General features: G+C 51.4%; 1 protein-coding gene across 2 annotated transcripts; it reads right to left on the bottom strand.

The window, feature by feature from the left end:
* Positions 1–525: 525 nt before the first annotated feature.
* On the bottom strand, positions 526–19,566 carry LOC127052544 (myb-related transcription factor, partner of profilin-like). 2 transcript variants are annotated; one of them, XM_050956378.1, is made up of 3 exons: positions 18,984–19,566; positions 7,023–7,604; positions 526–830 (listed from the first exon to the last, which is right to left on the bottom strand). In XM_050956378.1, exons 1-2 carry the CDS (start codon positions 19,417–19,419, stop codon positions 7,039–7,041), a joined length of 1,002 nt encoding a protein of 333 aa, XP_050812335.1. In that variant the 5' UTR covers positions 19,420–19,566; the 3' UTR covers positions 526–830; positions 7,023–7,038. The 2 variants fall into 2 exon arrangements, with proteins under 2 accessions (XP_050812335.1, XP_050812334.1); XM_050956377.1 differs by lacking the exon at positions 526–830 and having other exon boundaries at positions 6,834–7,604; positions 18,984–19,565.
* Positions 19,567–20,024: the final 458 nt, after the last annotated feature.

The following is a 20,024-nucleotide window of genomic DNA, read 5'->3' as shown; positions in this document are numbered from 1 at the left end:
GCCCTGTTCTAGCAGTTGAGGTGTGAAAACCAAGGGAGGAGAAACTGGTTCTGTAATTGGCAAGCCATTCACAGTCTTTGTTTAATCCTGAGCTGATGGTGTCAAATTTGCAGATGAACTGAAGTTCAGCAGTTTCTCTTTGAAGTCTGGTCCTGAAGTTTTTTTGCTGCAGGATGGCCACCTTAAGGTCTGCTATAGTGTGGCCAGGGAGGTTGAAGTGTTCTCCTACAGCTTTTTGTATATTGCCATTCCTAATATCTGATTTGTGTCCGTTTATCCTTTTCCGTAGCGACTGTCCAGTTTGGCCGATGTACATAGCAGAGGGGCATTTCTGGCATATGATGGCTTATATTACATTGGTGGACGAGCAGATGAATGAACCGTTGATGGTGTGGCTGATCTGGTTAGGTCCTGTGATGGTGTCGCTGGTGTAGATATGTGGGCAGAGTTGGCATCGAGGTTTGTTGCATGGATTGGTTCCTGAGCTAGAGTTATTATGGTGCGGTGTGCAGTTACTTTTGGTGAGAATATGTTTCAGGTTGGCAGGTTGCCTGTGGGCGAGGACTGGCCTGCCACCCAAGGCCTGTGAAAGTGTGGGATCATTGTTCAGGATGGGTTGTAGATCCCTGATGATGCGTTGGAGGGGTTTTAGCTGGGGACTGTATGTGATGGCCAGTAGAGTCCTGTTGGTTTCTTTCTTGGGTTTGTCTTGCAGTAGGAGGCTTCTGAAATCTCACAATCCAGTGATTGTTAATGGGGAATCAGCAATTAGTGGGGTCCCACAGGGTTTGGGTCTCACCCCAATGCTAGTCAATACTTGTATCTATGATCTGAAAGAAAATACGAAATCACTGCAGATAAATTTTGCAGAAGACACATTAATGGAGAGGTAAATAGCGATGGAGCCAGATCAGTTCTACAGAGCAAGGTGGATCACATGGTCAGCTGGGCTCATTTGAACAACATATGATTTCATACAGCCAAATGCAAGTCCCTAAATCTAGAAACAGGATGGGAAATGGTATCCTGGAATGCAGTGATTCTGGAAAGACCTTGGGATCCTGGGCCCAACTGACCATGAGCTCCCAGGCCTATGCTGTGGCTAAGAGGGGGTCACATGATTCTTGGCTGGATAAGCAGAGGAATGTAGAGTAAGAGCAGGGAGTGGAATTTGGCATTGGTGAGAGCAGGACTGGCTACTATGTCCACATTTCTAAAGGGATGTTGACAAATTGGAACGAGTTCAGAGTAGAGCTACAAGAGTGGCAAGTCAGAAAACTTGCCTTACTGTGAGAGACAGAAGAGCAGACAGTCTGTTTACTGGACTGGAGAAAAGCTTAGGCGTTAACTTGATGCGCTATGAAGGAACTCCCATGGCTTCACTCCTGCTGTGATCAGGCATTCCCTGTAGATGGCTGCTCAGAGGCTACTGTTAGGTAAGTCTTAGTTCAGTGTCCAGGGAACAGCTGGCCATAGCAAAAAGCTATTGGAGCTCACGGGCCGGGTGCAAAATCAGTCTCAGTTGGCACAGTCCCCCTTGCTGGCAGCCTCAGCAGGGTGAGGGGTAACGTTACTGTGCAGAATGAACCCCCAGATAAGGAGGGGGAGGCAGCATGTCTTGTGCAGTGCAGATTTGGGAGTTTCTAGCGCCTTTCAGCTGTGCCATCCAAACTGTATATCACCAAGACCACAATTTTGGGTAAGTTTAGATTCATGGATTCCAAGATCCATGGATCATTGTGATCATCTAGTCTGCCCATCCCTGTAACACAGGCCAGAGAACGGCCCCAAAGAATTCCTAAAGAGCTGTTAGAAAAACATCCCTTCTTGATGTAAACATTGTCAGTGATGGAGAAGCAACCATGCCCCTGCAGCAAATTGTTGCACTAGTTAATTATGCTGTTAAAAACATACACCTATTTCCATCCTGAATTTGTCTAGCTTAAACTTCCAGACACTGGATTGTGTTATCTCTTCCTTTGGTAGATCAAAGAGCCCAGTCGTAAATAACTATGTATTTAGCAATTGTAATCAAGTCACCCCTTATGCTCATTTTTAAATTAAATATATTGAGCTTCTTGAGTCTATCAAGTTTGCTGGTCTATGCTATGCAGGAAGTCAGACTAGATGATCACAGTGGTCCCTGCTGGCCTTGGAATCTAGGAAGTAGGCCACTGAGTTAGTGGGGGTGGCTTCTGGGATGCTTGGGGCTTGTGCAGCAGGTTTCCTAGCTGCAAGCACCCACCAGGACAGTTTCTGCTGGCCCAAGGAAAGGGGAGAGCAGGAGGAAGAATAAACCCAGGCCTATGGAGGGATAGCTTAGTGGTTTGAGCATTGGCCTGCTAAACCCAGGGTTGTGAGTTCAGTCCTCGAGAGGGCCATTTGAGGAACTGGGGTAAAAATCTGTCTGGGGATTGGTCCTGCTTTGAGCAGCGGGTTGGATTAGATGATCTCCTGAGGTCCCTTCCAACCCTGATATTCTATGATTGTGTCAGGCAGGCCTGTGCATGCCTCACATCTCTTGGGTAGCCTACAGTCCCTTCCATGACAGCAGGATCCAGGCCAGAACATCAAGGGAATGTGCCTGGTGACCATAAGCAGCTGAGGCTGTAGTGCCAGAGTGAGTCCTGTGGCCTGTCTGTGACCTTACACAAGCAGCCCCTTTATGTCCATTACAGACCAGCCCTGTCCACTGTGTTAGACAACCCAGCCTTGGAGTCTCCTGGGGCCTTTGCTCTCCATTGCACCCAAAGACACTGCAGAGGCAGTGGAGCAGAATCTTGGTCCTGGGACAGGTGTCCCACACTCCAGGGCTTTGTGCTCCCTCCACTACTTGCTGCTCAGTGTGTGCACACCTGATGGCAGCACAGCCACACATTACAGGCTCTCTGCGGCTGTACCAAAGGATGGGAAGAGGGGATGGCACCAAATGGGCAGTAGTGCCCAGAGTTCTCTGCTCCCAGCAGGTAAACAAGCAGGCAAGGGTTGGACCCCAGGAGCAGACAATGGGGGATTACTTGCTCACATGCAGGGCTGAACACAGGACCAAGACACAATTTGCTCCAATGACAAGGCCCTTGACTCAGTCTTTGTCCTCTTATGACTCACTGTAGCAAATGGGAATGGTCTGTGAGTACTAATGGGGCAGGCTGCCCTATTGCACAGGGGAGGGGTCTGGTCCATAGCCAGGCCCCCAGCACTAGCACTAAGCCTAGCACCGACATGCAGAGAACTGTTCTGCCCCAGGTGCATGGTGCAGCAGCCCAGAATGCACACTGGCCACCCACACCAGGAGTTCCCTTCCCACAACTCCAATGTTTGCAAACGCAGGAATTGCAGAGTTTGGCTGACTCCCCAGCTGCCAGCACAGCCACACATGCAGGATGCCAGTGCTACAGGCATTGCCAGCACCTTCAGGACTGACAGGCAACCGGTCCCACTATCCAACAACCCCTCTGTGGGCTTGTGTGGTCTCAGAGCTGATTGAGAAGGCTTGCCCGTTACGGCCTTGCCTGTTACCAGCACCCTGCAGTACAAGAGAAGACTACAGTGGGCCCAGCCAGGGGCTGTGTGTGGTGCAGGCCCAGTGCAGACATGCTACTGCACAGGAGACTCAGCTCCTCGGCCACCAGTGCTCTCCACTCCCCACGGGTGGTGGAACCCATGAGCCCAGCTCAGCAGCTTGGCCCCCGCAGGGCTGGAAGGCATCACCTTCTCTGGTTCCTGCTAGGGGCAGGAGGCCTGGGCCATGCCGATCGCCAGCCCTGCAACCCCCTGTGAATTCCTGCTAATACCACAATAGAGCTAGTGAGGGACCCTGCTCTCTCCTGGCTGCCCCGTGCCTCTGGAAGGGCTGAAATGGGCACAGCTACCAGCTAGAAGCAGCCCTGAGGGGAAGGGGATCCCCAGTCGTACAGCCCAGAGATTGGAGAAGGGAACTCCATGCTGCCCCGGTCCTCAGGAGCAGGAGACACTGCTCCGCCACACCACTGCAGCTCCCAGCAGGAGCAGAGCTGGAGCTAGGTTTGCCAACAGTTCCTTATTACAAAGGACACCCCTCATTTTTTCATCTCTTTAGATGAAAACTCATCTCAGGAGTTGCTGAGTGCTGCCCAAAGCAGGAAGAAATACTGCCAGCTAATGCAGGTGAGTCCTGCTTAGTATTAATAATATGGGGAGGAGAGATGGGGCAGGAAGGCTGAGAAAACAGTCCTTTAATTTTGAAATACAATGTTGGCATCCCTGGAGCTGGGGTGGGGGCAGCTCTGCAGGCCAGGGCCTGGTCAGAGCAGGCAGAGTTGAGGCCAGGGATTGAGCGCAGCAGTTGCTGGAGCCAAGCTGTTAGCAGTCCTCTGGAGACAGCTCCAGCACCAGCTCCCTGCCCTGCAGGCTCCCTGGTGGGTGCAAAAGGGGAGGCGCTGCTCAGGGGAGCAGCCCCAAGTGGGCCTCTGGGCTGGCACAGCGCCCTTGAGGCTGCTCCCACTGCAGCCGTTTGCAGAGGATTCAGCTTTGAGCAGGAGCCCTGCTGCACAGCCAGCTGCCCACACGAGACTCCCTGCCAGCTCCCTGCCCCTTCAGCCCTGGTGGGCACAGCACTGCCCCATGCTCCCTGCAGGTGACCCAGCCACCCCAGGCAGTGGGGGAAATGGACTGGGGGGGTGTCTCCCCCCTTCCTCTAAAGGCTTCTTGGCACCAAGGCAACCAGCCCTAGCTCCTAGTTAGGGCTGATGGGGAAATTTTCCATCTAGTCTTTTCCCCAGATGGAAAATGGGCCCCTTTTCCCTGCACAGGCAGGGTCCCTTTTCCCTCACAAGTTTTCAGGTTTTGTCAAAAAAGCAAAAAATCAAAAAAAATTTAAAAAAAATTGACAAAAAATGAACTTTTCAGTGTTTGGCTGAAAATGTTTGGTTTGCCAATGAAAATCAAAATTTTCCACTGGGAGCAAGACTTGTTTTCCAACCACTATTCTCCTAACCCTCAATGAGCAAAAAATGGGACAGTCAGGCCTTTGAAAAGCCCACTCTGCAGCTGGAGAAACTGAGACACATAATTAAGCAACTTGGGTAAGGTCAGCCAGCAAGTCTCTGCCAGTGCCAGGAGTCTCTCCTAAGTCCATTGCGTTAACCACAAGACCATCCTCCCCCTACATCTCACCATGTGGGGGGCAGAAGCATTGACTGCAAAGGGGACAGTTCTAGCCCAAGGCCCAAATTTTAATAGTATTTAGGGGCCTAATACACTGATGTGCCCAGCCCACAGCTCAGCCTCATCAACCCAGATGCTCACAGGTATTTAGGCTCCTAACTTCCATTGATGTCAGTTGAAGTAGGAGCCTAGATATCTTTGTGGATCTGGGCTATAGTCCTTCACCTTAACCACTGCATTGTAACTCTAGCCAGTTCAGCACCATGCCTGTCACCATAGCTACACCTAGTACTGGCACCTTCATTGTCAAGTGTGGGTGAGTGAGTGAGACTTGGTTCTGCCCTAGTGAAGAGCTGGGTGCCACTGGCTGCTCAGGCACACGGTATTCTTGTCTGCACACTGCGGGGTGGGGTGATAGATGCCTGCTTCTAAAGCAGCCAGAGGAGGGCTTGGCCACTAGAAAGGGTTGTGAAGTCCCAGAGGGGGAGAGGCAACAGGGAGGGAAGTCAGAGAAAAGCAACACAACAAAGGGGTTGGAGTGCTGCTTTGGGTTAGATTCTACCACCCCACCCCAGCCCGAGTGAGAGTACCCTACTCCCCTAGTCCCACTGAAGGCCCTGGGACCCTTCCTACGATAGGGAGGGCAGCAGTGGGAAAGCACTTACCTGGTCCATGCTGGAAGAGCCCCACAAGGATTCACTGTCAGACACCTCATGCCCTGAGTCTGGGGGCCTGGCCTGGCCTGGCTGGGATCGGGCCCTTCCTACCTTTCTAGAGAAACAGCAGGGAAGGACTGGCTCAGCAGCTGTGCATGCTCTCTCCCTGCACTGCGATACTGCAGTCCCACTTAGAAGCATAGAATATCAGGGTTGGAAGGGACCTCGGGATGTCATCTAGTCCAACTGCCTGCTCAGAGCAGGACCAATTCCCAACTAAATCATCCTAGCCAGGGCTTCGTCAAGCCTGGCCTTAGAGTTTTTTATGGAAGGAGATTCCACCACCTCCCTAGGTAACCCATTCCAGTGCTTCACCACCCTCCTAGTTAAATAGTGTTTCCTAATATCCAACCTAGACCTCCCCCGCTTCAGAACCCAGCGGGGCACAGTGAGGGCACAGGCCAGGCTGCCGCCATGCATTGCCCAGACATGGCAGCCTAGGCTGTTCACCTCAGAGTGTGTAGCACTTACCCCATCGCCAGGTGAAGGAGATTCTGGCCCAGGAGGAAGAGAGGGATGGGATTTAGTGTGAACAGGCATGTTAGTGTCACCCCAAGAGACTGACCTTCCCCCATCTTCCCTCAACAGTGCTACAGTTCCAGAAGCACTTGCTGAAATGGATCATTCATACTACCAACGGACACTGCTGAACATTTCTGGCTTCGTGCCCTCCCGCCCAAGGATCCCCTCCTCCACTTTCCCTTCCCTCTAGCCCTAGTGACAGCCCAGTCTGAGAGGTTGCCACATCCTAGTTCCATGCAGAGCTCTGTGGACTCTTTCGGTGTCAGTGTGACAGGACAGGGCTGCAGCAGAGGAGAGACAGGAGGGACAGGCAGCAGCAGCAGAGAAGGCAAATCAAACGCACTTAAGTGTTTAGAAAGAAATGCCACGACCATGCCCCAGCTACTCTTACTGGAGTGCAGCTCCCTGCACAGGCCCTGCCTGGAACAGATACTGCCGGGGGAGCACATGGCCAGTTCAGAGTTTTATTCAAGTAGGGAAAGTTGGGGGGAAGTGTGGGAGAACCATGTCCCCAACCCCCGATCTCTCTCCCGCTGGCTGAGGGGTGGTTCATGTCTCTGTTCCATGCAGCCCCTAAGCACTTCCCTCCCTGGGAGTGGGAGGTCCTACCCGCCCCCCCGACCCACGCTGCATGATGACCTGGCCTAGTGGCCCCTCACTGCTTGGGGGTCACTTGCTGTCGGAGGTAGAGATCGCGGATCTCACAGAGGCTGCTGCTCACACTGCTGAGGGCCTTGGCGATGATGCGTAGGATAGAGGCAGTTTCCCTGCGGCTTTCCGTGTACTCCCTGCGGAAGGCTCGCATCTCCTGCACCAGCTGCTCATTGGACTGGAGAATCCGCTTCTCCACAGGGCTGAGATGGCCACTCTCCAGCCCCCCCTCCTGCAGTGCTACAGTTACAGGGGTCACGCTTTCACTTGCGTTACAGTCATTCAGGTGCTCTGCCTCTTGGTCAAAGATAATACTTGTGAAATCCGTGCCCAGGGGCTCCTGCTGCCCGCCCAGCTCGCTGATGGCGAGTTCAGTTTGCGAGGGATTCTGCGGGCTCCGGCTCCAGCCTTCACATGGATCATCCGGCACATGGCCAGCACTCCTGAGGAGCCGCCTCTCTCCTCCCCGCGTCACTTGTTGATGGATAGCCTCAGTGGAAGGCGTATGGAATGGTTCTGGCTTCACGTCCACTGGCTCCTCCTTTACTGGCTCCTCCTTCACACCTGTCCCTGGCAAAGAGGATAGATCAGATCAGACTGGAAAGAGAAAGCAGGCAGCAGGCCAGAACCAGGGTCACCAACAGAGGGCGGCTTCCGACCTGGACATGGGCCACCAGGGAAAATACAGCCTGTGCTTTGGCTCTGGATAGCCAGGGTTACATTTGAACCCCACCCCCACCAAAGCAAGACCAGAAAAATTTTCTGTTTCCCACTCTCCTCCAACAGGAGGCCCGGGGGTCAGCCACAGCACCGTCTTCCAGTCTCAGCTGCCATTAAATAAGGCGGGTAGCCATATTAGACTGGATCTGTAAAAAGCAACAAAGAGTCCTGTGACACCTTATTTTTTCATTAAATAAGGGTTTCCAGTCCTCCCCGTTGCAGGGAGAGCCATATCCCAGGCCTGCCCCCTCTCTGCCAATTTCACCCCATGCCAGGACTGGCAGCATTGCATAGTGAAGCCATCTAGGCTACGTGGACAAGGGCATACATGTAGTGGATTTAATTCCCCCCCCCCATTCCAATTTTAGTATCTAGTACATGAACTCCCTTGTGAAGAAGCTAGAGGTGCCACCCACTCCCCTCCCATACACGACACAAAAACTTGAGCTATTTAACAGCAATGTTCTGGGTGGATCAAGAAAACTACTAATCCGCAAAGAGATTAGCTAAGGATCGTATACAATGGGCTACCATGGGTGCAAGCCTCCAGTAATGGAAATACCACAGAAGAGACTATTCCCCCTTCTCTCCCACTAGTAGTTGTGGATGGTGGTTGTGGTGGGAGGGGGCACTCTGGTAAAGGGCTGGGTTAACGGTAGTAGTGGAAGGCTGGTACCGAAGGGGACAGAGGTAGACTACACTGTGTAGTTTGTGGCTAGGATAAGGTATGTGCTTGCAGATGGATAAGCAGGGATCGGTACATACTGTTTGTTAGGTGCCTTAACTTCATTTCCTTGTTTTTGTGTCAGGTATGTTGCGTGCGTAGCAACCTTAACTGCTTACCAGCAGAGCTGTGTGTATGAATTTCCTAACATTTTTTAAGTGGTGTTGTGGGAGTGGAGGGTTACACACAAAGGGGGATAGAAGCTGTGGCGTAGCCAGGTGGAGCGATCAAAAAAAGGCACCACCCACTGCGGTGCTTTTACTGTCGGGATGGTGCTTTTACTCACCTAGCAATGCTCTGGGTCTTTGGTGGTACCTCGGCAGCAGGACCTTCACTCGCTCTGCAGGTCTTCAGTGGCATTTCCTTCAGTGCCACCGAAGACACCCGGAGCGAGTGAGGGCCCACTGCCAAAGTGCTGCCAAAGACCTGGAGAGCCGCTGGGTGAGTAAAAATTAAAAAGGCGCCAAGATGCTCAGTGGGGGCGCGGGGGGGGGGGCAGCCAATGCCCTGCTCCCACCCAGCCACGCTACTGAATGGAGGAGAAACTAGAGCAGATGATATGGATGTTTGAAGTACAGCTGCTGAGAGAGAATACATTTTAAATCCTTCAGCAGCTGCACATGAGCCCTTCTCAGCTGTAGGACAGAATCTGACAGGAAAAATGTCATGGGGTCAGTCAATCTAGTCTGGGTGCACTGTGCACAAGCTTTCAGTTATAACGTGAACAAACAGCTAAAACGGTCATAGAATATCAGGGTTGGAAGGGACCTCAGGAGGTCATCTACTCAAACCCGGACCAATTCCCAACTAAATCATCCCAGCCAGGGCTTTGTCAAGCCTGACCTTAAAAACCTCTAAGGAAGGAGATTTCACCACCCTCCTGGGTAACCCCATTCCAGTGCTTCACCACTCTCTGAGTGAAAAAGCGTTTTCGTAATATTCAACCTAAACCTCCCCCACTGCAACTTGAGACCATTACTCCTTGTTCTGTCATCAGGTACCACTGAGAACAGTCTAGATCCATCCTCTTTGGAACCCCCTTTCAGGTAGTTGAAAGCAGCTATCAAATCCCCCCTCATTCTTCTCTTCTGCAGACTAAACAATCTCAGTTCCCCCAGTCTCTCCTCATAAGTCATGTGCTCCAGCTGCCTAATCATTTTCGTTGCCCTCCGCTGGACTCTTTCCAATTTTTCCACATCCTTCTTGTAGTGTGGGGCCCAAAACTGGACACCGTACTCCAGATGAGGCCTCACCAATGTTGAATAGAGGAGAATAATCACATCCCTTGATCTGCTGACAATACCCTTACTTATACAGCCCAAAATGCCGTTAGCCTTCTTGGCAACAAGGGCACACTGCTGACTCTCATCCAGCTTCTCCTCCACTGTAACCCCTAGGTCCTTTTCTGCGGAACTGCTTCCTAGCCATTCGGTCCCTAGTCTGCAACACTGAATGGGATTCTTCCGTCCTAAGTGCAGGACTCCTAAGTGTGTCCCTCCAACACACCTCCATATTCCATGCTGCATCAGCTGTACCCACGACCCACCCCTCTACATTTTGTGGAGCCAGACAGGGTTTATGGAAGAGACAGCATCAACAAAGTACCAAGGAAAAATTTCAACCAGAGCCCGAAAAAAAATTCCTAAAATATTTTGAGAGAGAAAAACCCACCACAGCATGACAAAGAACATTCCGGTGGGCTGAAAGTGACCCCAAGTGAGCTGTCACACCAATGGCCCACCTGCTTTTCCAGGAGGGGGAAAAACCCTCACAAACCTATAACCCCCAAAACAGGAACATGGTCCCATTTTAGAATGTAACCTCAACAATGGAGCTTGACCTGAAAGCACCCTTTGAATGCCCTTCACAAGTGTCAGCTAATTAAGGCCCCATTCTTGCAAGTCTTCACTAACATGGAGTCCTATGTTAAGCCCTCATCAAATCAATGGGCTTATGCAGGGTCTGTGCTAAAAGACTGCAGAGTGGCTGCCTAAGATCTCAGAGAGGTAGGGAGGCAGCTACCCTATGTCACAGAAAGGCAGAGAGCAGAAAAGTTAAGTGACTTGCCCAAGGCCAGAGAAGCAGTAAGGTGCTGCTGTATAGCCAGCTGTAGAGCCAAATTCAGTGCTGGTGTAAACACACCATTCCACTGGCACTGTTCCTGCCAATGCTGAATTTGGCCCATGAGTTACTGTATATGCTCCTCTGCATCTAAGCACTAATAAAGTTATTGCAGAAAACTGAGCTGTCTGGATGGGTTTGTCTGACATGGGGCCAAGTGGCATTTCTGAAAGAAGTTGCCAGTTCTCACCATCCACAGCCCTTTGACATTGCCAGCCCTGCAGATGCCAGAATGGGAAGAGATTTTTCCATGTTAAAGACGAACCCAAAGCTACACATGCAGAGGAAAGGAGGCCAGGTGAGCTCACTTACCCCTTCATAAGGGAGGGGTAAGGATATTTTAACAAAGCAAGAGGAATACATCAGAGCAGAGTTGGCTCAGAAAACATCAGAGTGCTAAAAGGAAGGGGGGCCAACTGACATCTTAGTGAGCAGTTCTGTATTCAAGAGCTATGTGGGGCAGTCTGGAATCCCAGCTCCTCAGAAGCGCACATTATTGGTGACATGCAAGGGGCTACTTAGAGCACAGACTCGCTGAAGATCTGGGAGGAACTGAGGAATTATTAGACTGGAGAAAAGCAAGTTTTCCAGAGAGGAAAGGAGCATAACCCAGCCAATCGCTGCTCGGCCAAGTTCTCTTCCCTAGGAAGCAATGGGGGCAGGGCAAGGGGTTGCCAGATAAGCTCAGGACCAATCTTCCCCCTCTCCCATTAAACACCCCAGCACAGGCACTGACTTTCCAAAGTGCTGGGGGTGCTTGACCCCCAGCTCTGTCCCAGGCCCCACACCCACTCCACCCCTTCCCCCCAGCCCCCACCTCTTCCCACCCCTGCTCCACCCAGTTCCAACCCCCCCGGCACACCGTGTCCTCACTCCTCTCTCTCCCTCTCAGTCTCCTGCACACCACAAAATATCTGTTCATGATGGGTTGGAGGCACTGGGGGATGGGGGAGCTGATAGCGGGGCTGCCAGTGGGTGCTCATGCACTCCATTGACTTCCCTGCTCACCCTCCCACCCACTGGTGCCAGGATCTCAGCCCTGACTCCTAACCGCTTGCCTCCAATCTCCTGCTCCTGCCCTTCAACATGCAGATGTGATGGCCTCTCAGATGATAAAAAGCCATCTTGACCCCAACTCCCCACAAATTACTGCCCCACCCCCTCATTGAGAGCATGGTGCTACAGCCATTGTCTGAAACTCCTCCCTAATTCCATTCAGTGCCCTCTCAAGCCAGCATCTGCCCCCTGCATTGTCCTGAAATGGCTCCTGCACGTTCTCCAACAGCCATTTCCTGGCCCAATTTTGGGGCTGGTGTCTTCGTGGCCCATTGGCTGCCTTTGACACTATCACTCCATCTCTTCTAAAACAAATCCTGTCAGCCCAGGGCTTTCATGAGCTAGTCCCTTTCTGGTTCTCCTAGAACCTCTCAGATTGCTCCATTAGTGCACTCCCTTCTCCATCTGTCCTTATGCCCACCCCCCTACGGCCTCCACCCTGGCCTTGTCTCCGATGATCTCAGCTGCAAATGTGTCTTTGCCTACTATCTCTAGGCTGCTAACAGAGACAAGTAGGTGAGGGAATATCCTTTACTGGACCAAATACAGTTGGTGAGAGAGACAAGCATTCCGGCCACACAGAGCTCTTTTTCAGGCCTGGAAAAAGTACTTTGAGTATCATAGCTAAGGGCAAGGTAGAACACATAGAGAGAATGCTTAACGTTCCAGGACCCAGTTCTCTTCTTAGAATCATAGACTATTAGGGTTGGAAGGGACCTCAGGAGGTCATCTAGTCCAACCCCCTGCTCCAAGCAGGACCAATCCCCAGATTTTTACCCCAGTTCCCTTAATGGCCCCCTCAGGGCTTGAACTCACAACCCTGGGTTTAGTAGGCCAATGCTCAAACCCCTGAGCTATCCCTCCCCCCATTGTTTAGCTTAAGTAGTTAACACAATGGTAAGGGACAGTTCAAGGTGAAGTGGCCCATTAACACCCCTGCAGTCAGAGAAAAAAAAAGGGGGGGGGAGATTAGTGGGTTACACATTGTTGTAATAAGCCATAAATCCAGTGTCTGTATTAAGGCCATGGCTATACTACCACTTATGTCAGCAAAACTGATGTCGCTCAAGGGTGTGAATATTCCACCCCCAAGTGACATAAATTATACCGGCATAAGCACTAGTGTGCACAGCACTATGTCAGTGGGAGAGCTTCTCCTGCCGACAGAGCTACTGCCGCTCATTGGGAGTGGCTTATGTCGACAGGAGAGCTATAGGGAGACCTTACAGCAGTGCCACTGCAGCGGTAGAGCTGCACCGCTGTAGGCTATGTCTACACTTTAGAATTTGAGTCCATGACTGTTAGCATCTAGCACAGTTATGAATAGAAGCTCCCAGTCTTGTCTTTTGACCGTGTTGTGCAGGTTTCCTTTGAGAATGAGGACAGAGAGATCAGCTATAGAGAGTTGCTTTGTGAAGTGTTCACCCACAGGTAGTACAGTGTTTTTGTCTCATTTTTCTGCATGCATTCATTCCAGCATGTAGCGATTATCTCATTTCTCCTATGTAGTTGTTACTGGAGCACTTAGCGTGCTGGGTGAGGCACACTATATATTATGATAGGCATGTGTAGCACCCATGGATCCTAAAAGGTGTGCTGTGGGGCGTATTGATCATAAGTAGCTGTGGAGATATGGCTGCAGGTTTTGCATTTGCTGTTACAGCAGGATCAGATGCCACTTTGAGCAGGTGTGTCCTGGACTGTGGGGAGCTTGCTTCTGCTGATGAGCTGATAACTCATAGACCTACCTTGACTCCAAACATCTCCCTCTGATTCACAGACTCCAAGCCCAGAAGGGACCATTGTGATCATCTGGTTTACGGCCTGCGTGATACAGGAAATCAGAACTTCCCCCAAACAATTAGTGAAGCAGCTCTTTAAGAAAAGACACCCATCTTAATTTAAAAATGGTCAGTGATTGAGACTCCACCATGCCCCTTGTTCCAATGCTTAATTTACCAGTTACCCTCGCTGTTACATTTACAGCTTATTTCCAGTCTGCATTTGTCTAACCACAACTTCCAGCTGTTGGATCGTGTTAGACCTTCCTCTGCTAGACTGAAGAGTCCATTTTAAAATATTTTTCCCCATGTAGGTATTTACAGACAGTGATCAAGTCACCCTTTGGTGTTCTCTTTGTTAAGCTAAATGGATTGGGCTCCTTGATTTTATCACTATAAGGTTTGTTTCTGATCCTTTAATCATTCTCCCAGATCCTCTCTGAACCTTCTTCAATTTATCAGCATCCTCAGAATCATAGAAGGATCATAGAAGAATCAGCTTGGAAGAGACCTCAGGAGGTCATCTAGTACAAACCCCTACCAAAAGCAGGACCAACACCAACTAAATAATCCCAGCCAGGGCTTTGTCAAGCTGGGCCTTAAAAACCACTAAGGAAAGAGATTTTACCACCTCCCTAGGTAACCCATTCCAGTGCTTCTCCACCGTGCTAGTGAAATAGCGTTTCCTAATATCCAACCTACACCTCCCCCATCAATAATCATATCCTCCTTGGAGTGCCTCCTCAAAGCTCCCCAGCCATAATGCAAACACAGAACAGCCAGGCAGACATAAGAACATAAGAATGGCCATACTGGGTCAGATCAAAGGTTCATCTAGCCCAGTATCCTGTCTTCTGACAGTGGCCAATGCCAGGTGCCCTAGCGGGAATGAACAGAACAGGTAATCATTGAGTGATCCATCCCGTCACCCATTCCCAGCTTCTGGCAAACAGAGGCTAGGGACACCATCCCTCCCCATCCTGGCTAATAGCCATTGATGGATCTTTCTTTTTTGAACCCTGTTATAGTCTTGGCCTTCACAATATCCTCTGGCAAAGAGTTCCACAGGGCGACTGTGCATTGTGTGAAGAAATACTCCTTTGTGTTTGTTTTAAACCTGCTGCCTAATAATTTCATTGGGAGACTCCTAGTTCTTGTGTTATGAGAAGGAGTAAGTAAATACGGAAGTATTATTTTCTCCACACCAGTCATGATTTTATAGACCTCTATCATATCCCCCTTTAGTCATCTCTTTTCTAAACTGAACAGTCCCATTCTCATTAATCTCTTCACATATGGAAGCGTTCCATTCCCCTAATCATTTTTGTTGGCCTTTTCTGAACCTTTTCCAATTCCAATATATCTTTTTTGAGATGTGGTGACCACATCTGTATGCTGTATTCAAGATGTGGGCGTACTGTGGATTTACATAGAGACAATATGATATTTTCAGTTTTATTACCTATCCCTTTCTTAATGATTCCCAACAGTCTGTTCACTTTATGGATTGCAGCAGCACATTGAGTGGATGTTTTCAGAGAACTATTCACAATGACTCCAAGATCTCTTCCTTGAGTGGTAACAGCTAATTTAGACCCCATCATGTATGTATAGTTGGGATTATGCTTTCCAATGTGCATTACTTTGCATTTATCAACACTGAATTTCATCTGCCATTTTGTTGCCCAGTCACCCAGTTTTGAGAGGTCCTTTTGTAACTCCTCACAGTCTGCCTGGGACTTAACTATCTTGAGTAGTTTTCTATCATCTGCAAATTTTGCCACCTCCCTGTTTACCTTTTTTCCAGATCATTTATGAATATGTTGAATAGGACTGGTCCCAGAACTGACCCCTGGGGGACACCACTATTTACCTCTCTCCATTCTGAAAACTGACCTTTTATTGCTACCCTTTGATTCCTATATTTTAACCAGTTACCCATCCATAAGAGGACCTTTCCTCTTATCCCATGACAGCTTACTTTGCTTATGAGCCTTTTGTGAGGGACCTTGTCAAAGGTTTTCTGAAAATCTAAGTACATTGTATCCATTGGATCCCTTCTCCACATGCTTGTTGACCCCCTCAAAGAATTCTACTAGATTGCGGAGGCATGATTTCCCTTTAAAAAAACCATGCTGACTCTTCACCAACAAATTATGTTAATCTATGTGTCTGACAATTCTGTTCTTTACTAGCCCAGTACTCAAGTCAGCCATACCGGCCTGTAATTGCCAGAATCTACTCTGGTGCCCTTTTTAAAAATTGGCATTACGTTATCTATCCTTCTGTCATTTGGAACAGAAGCTGATTTAAATGATAGGTTAAAACACAGTTACTAGTTCTGCAATTTCACATTTGAGTTTCTTCAGAACTCTTGGGTGAATACCATCTGGACCTGGTGACGTACAGCCACGCTCTTACAGCTACTGATTAGCTAAGAATTGAGCACACAACTAGTCCGTCCCAAGACATCAAAATATTTCTGTTCCCCTATCCTTGCTTCATGTACCTGTTATGTCTGGCCGTTGAGAATGTAAGATCCTTGGGGCAGGCACTGCCATTTACTATGGGTTTGTACACAGCATGGGGTCCTGGTCTGGCTGAGGCCACTATGCATTAACACAATATAAGCATGAGGCAACAACCTCAATGGGAAACTGTAGACATAGACGATGTGGGGTGGGGGTGGTATGTTACATACTTGGACTTTAGCACCTCATACTGTGTTTCACTGAATCTATCTCACAGCTGGGTCAAATTGTTTGGCCAGAAGCACTATCATTTGTAACAGAAAGTGGCTGAAGGACTGCAGACAAAGGGGATCACTGGGTAGGGAGAAGGCGCCTGCTGTGGCATTAGAGGGAACAGCATTAGTTGTCCTTTTAACATCTCCATTACTGACCAGGAAGGAGTGGGAATGATACATCTAACTATACCAGTTTGGGGAGAGCTGCACAGAATCACTGAATATTAGGGTTGGAAGAGACCTCAGGAGATCATCTAGTCCAACCCCGTGCTCAAAGCAGGACCAACACCAACTAAATCATCATAGCCAGGGCTTTGTCAAGCCAGGCCTTAAAAACCTCTAAGGATAGAGATTCTACCACCTCCCTATGTAACCCATTCCAGTGCTTCACCATCCTCCTAGTGAATAGTGTTTCCTAATATCCAACCTAGACCTCCTCCACTGCAACTTGAGATCATTGCTTCTTCTTGTGTCATCTGCCACCACTGAGAACAGCCTAGCTCTATCCTCTTTGGAACCCCCTCGTCAGGTAGCTGAAGGCTGCTATCAAATCACCCCTCACTCTTCTCTTCTGCAGACTAAATAAGCCCAGTTTCCCTCAGCCTCTCCTCATAAGTCATGTGCCCCAGCCCCCTAATCATTTTTGTTGCCCTCCACTGAACTCTCTCCAATTTGTCCACATCCTTTCTGTAGTGGGGGGCCCAAAACTCGACACAATACTCCAGGTGTGGCTTCATGAGTGCCAAATAGAGGGGAATAATCACTACCCTCCCCTCGATCTGCAAGAAATGCTCCTATGAATACAGCCCAATATGCTGTTGGCCTTCTTGGCAACAAGGGCACACTGCTGACTCATATCCAGCTTCTCATCCACTGTAATCCCCAGGTCCTTTTCTGCAGAACTGCTGCTTAGCCAGTCGTTCCCCAGCCTGTAATCATGCATGGGATTCTTCCTTCTTAAGTGCAGGACTCTGCACTTGTCCTTGTTGAACCTCATCAGATTTTTTTTGGCCCAATCCTCCAATTTGTCTAGGTCACTCTGGACCCTACCCCTACCCTCCATCGTATCTACTCCCCTGCCCAGTTTAGTGTCATCCGCAAACTTGCTAAGAGTGCAATTCATCCCATCATCCAGATCATTAATAAAGATGTTGAACAAAACTGGCCCAAGACTGACCCCTGGGGCACTCCACTTGATACTGGCTGCCAACTAGACATCAAACCATTGATCAGTACCTGTTGAGCTTGACAATCTAGCCAGCTTTCTAGCCACCTTATTGTCCATTCATCCAGCCCATATTTCTTGAACTTGCTGGCAAGAATACTGTGGGACACTGTATCAAAAGCTTTGCTAAAGTCAAGATACCAGGGAGGACACAGGAAAGATTCAGAGGCTCTTGCTGAAGCTAAAAATAAAAGAGCAAAACTACAATAGCTTTAAAAAAATAAATAAATAAATAAAAATCCAAGTGCCATGGAGGGAAGAGAGCCTGAAAGAAAGTACTCATGGAGAGGGAGAAATCTGAGAAGAAGCAGTGCTACAAGAGCCAGAGGAAGTAGTGGGAATAGCAAGACAGATGCGAGTTTGCAGAGTGATATGGCAACAAAGCAGTGTGGCACTGGGCAGCAGCTGCTGAGGTATCATGTTCCCAAGTAGGGAAGCAAGGCCCTCCCCACAGCTGTGTGCCAGCCACACCTAGATCACGGTGTTCTGTTCTGGTGCCTTTTGGAAGCAAAGATTTGCTTGTTAAGGCATAGTACAGCTAATCAGGAAATCTGTCTATTCCTGGCACTGCCAGACTCTTTGTGTGAGCTTGGACAAGTCAGTTCACCTCCCATGCCTGAATTCCCCCCCCTCTAAAATGGCCACAATACTGTGCTGTGACAGAGGCGTAATCCACTGATGTTGGAGGTGCTCTGATATTATGATAAGCGCCATAAACTATAAACAATACCAGAAAGATACTGACCAGAGAAATTGCACCCAAGCTCTATCAAATGCACAGCTAGGGTGGGGCCCAAAGGAGAGACTGAGTGTCTACATGTCAAGCTACTGTGCTAAAAAATAGATTGGAGCCACAATGGGCTGAGGGGCTAGCCACCCAGGGACCCACCTAACATCTCAGACGGGTATGTGCGAGGGCAGCTAGGGGCTCATGCTATGGCAGATACCCTTCATTTTTAGGACACTCCCTTGATCAGAGCTACTGCGAGCATGTCTCCTCAAACCAGGAATCCCCCCCTCCACCCCCGCGGGGAAGCCTAGCCTACCAGGTCTCTTGTAACATGGCCTTTCTGCTAAAGGATTCGCTAAAAAGCCCCAGGACCTCGCAGTTCTTGTGTGATCTGCTCTCCGGGGTGCTGGGCGCAGGCACAGGCCGCCGGCTTTGCCAGGCTGCATCACGCAGCTATTCCAAACTCGAGCAATCTCAAGGCTACATCTCCCCAGTCACGACCCCAAGGGTTACACACTCTTGGGCATTAGAGACCTGCCCTGGAACTGCCTTCCAGGCTGGCATCCCACAGACAAGCTGCTGCCGTGCGGCTGGGGGCAGAGCTAGCCCCAGGGGTTACCCCCACTAGCCAGCAGCAGGTGCGGGCTAGGCGGGCAGGGGAAGGACGCCAGGGAGCGCCCCGACCCACGCAGGGCAGCGGATCTCCGCGAGCGCTCAGGGGCTGCCCCTCCAGGGCCGGGCCACAGCTGGGGCAGCCAGGGAAGCGGCCCCAGGCCAGGCAGCGCCGGGGGGGGGGGCCAGGGCCCGGCTCAGGGGCGCTGGCGCGGCCGGGCCTCCCTCACTCACCCTGCGGCGCGGGCACCTCGCCGGAGCCGGGCGGCGCGTCCGGCGGGCACACGGCGTGCAGGCCCCATTGCGGGCCGAGCTCGGGCTCGCGGGGCTCGGCGGCGCGGGGCGCGGGGTAGCCGCGGATGTCGGGCGGCGCCTGGCGCTCCTGGCGGTGCCGGGTGATCTTGTCGTTGGCCCGGCGGCGCAGGCCACGCCAGCGGTTCTTCACCTCGCCGATGTCGCGCTGGTTGCGGCCCGCCGCGTTGATCTTGTTGGTGATGCGCCACCAGATCTTCTGCTTCTCGTAGGCGTTCACGTTGGTGGAGCTGGCCCCGAACAGCAGCTGCTCGTAGCGCAGCACCTCGCTCATCAGGATGTCGATCTCCTGCAGCGTGAAGTTGGGCTTGCGTTTGGGGATGCCGCGCCGGCCGGCCCTGGCCCCGGCCCCGGCCATGCTGCTCGCCGCTGCGCCCGCAGCCCGCGCCTCATGGCTCCGCGGGGGCCCCGGAGCCGCCCATGCCGCGCGCGGGCCCGGCGCGGAGCTGGCAGCCGGCGGGACTGGCGGGAGGCCGGCCTTTGTCTGCGGCCGGGCTGGGAGCGGAGCGGAGCGGAGCGGGGCGGGCCGGGGGAGCGGCTCCTGCGCAGCGCCGCCGCCCCCTGCTGGAGGCTGCGGCCTGGCCGGCCGCGGGGACAAAGCCCGCGGGGTGGGGCCGGGGCCCCCCAGGCCGTAGCAGGGCCTTGGGGCACCAATTTCTGCCCGGCTGCTGCCTGTTGGGCCCCCCGGGGCCACGGGCTCGCCGGGCTGCGCCAGGGGAGAGGGAAGTGCTGGGCTGGGGGTTGTCCGGTGGCGCCACACCGAGCCAAGAAACCAGCCCCGGACTAAGGGACGTGGAGCTTGTGACTATCCCAGGGTCTTCGGGCAGGGTCAGCCTATGTCTTGTGCTGCCCCCAGCAAACGCAGCTCCGCCGGGGCGCTGTGTGATCCAGGGCTGGTGGGATGTCCGGCCAGCTGCTCAGTGCCAGCCCCAGTGGGCTCTCCAGACTTGCCTTATGGGGCAT

Source organism: Gopherus flavomarginatus, chromosome 5 (assembly GCF_025201925.1).
Source record: "Gopherus flavomarginatus isolate rGopFla2 chromosome 5, rGopFla2.mat.asm, whole genome shotgun sequence".
Classification (NCBI taxonomy): Eukaryota; Metazoa; Chordata; order Testudines; family Testudinidae; genus Gopherus; species Gopherus flavomarginatus.
This window is presented reverse-complemented; position numbering and strand designations above follow the sequence as displayed.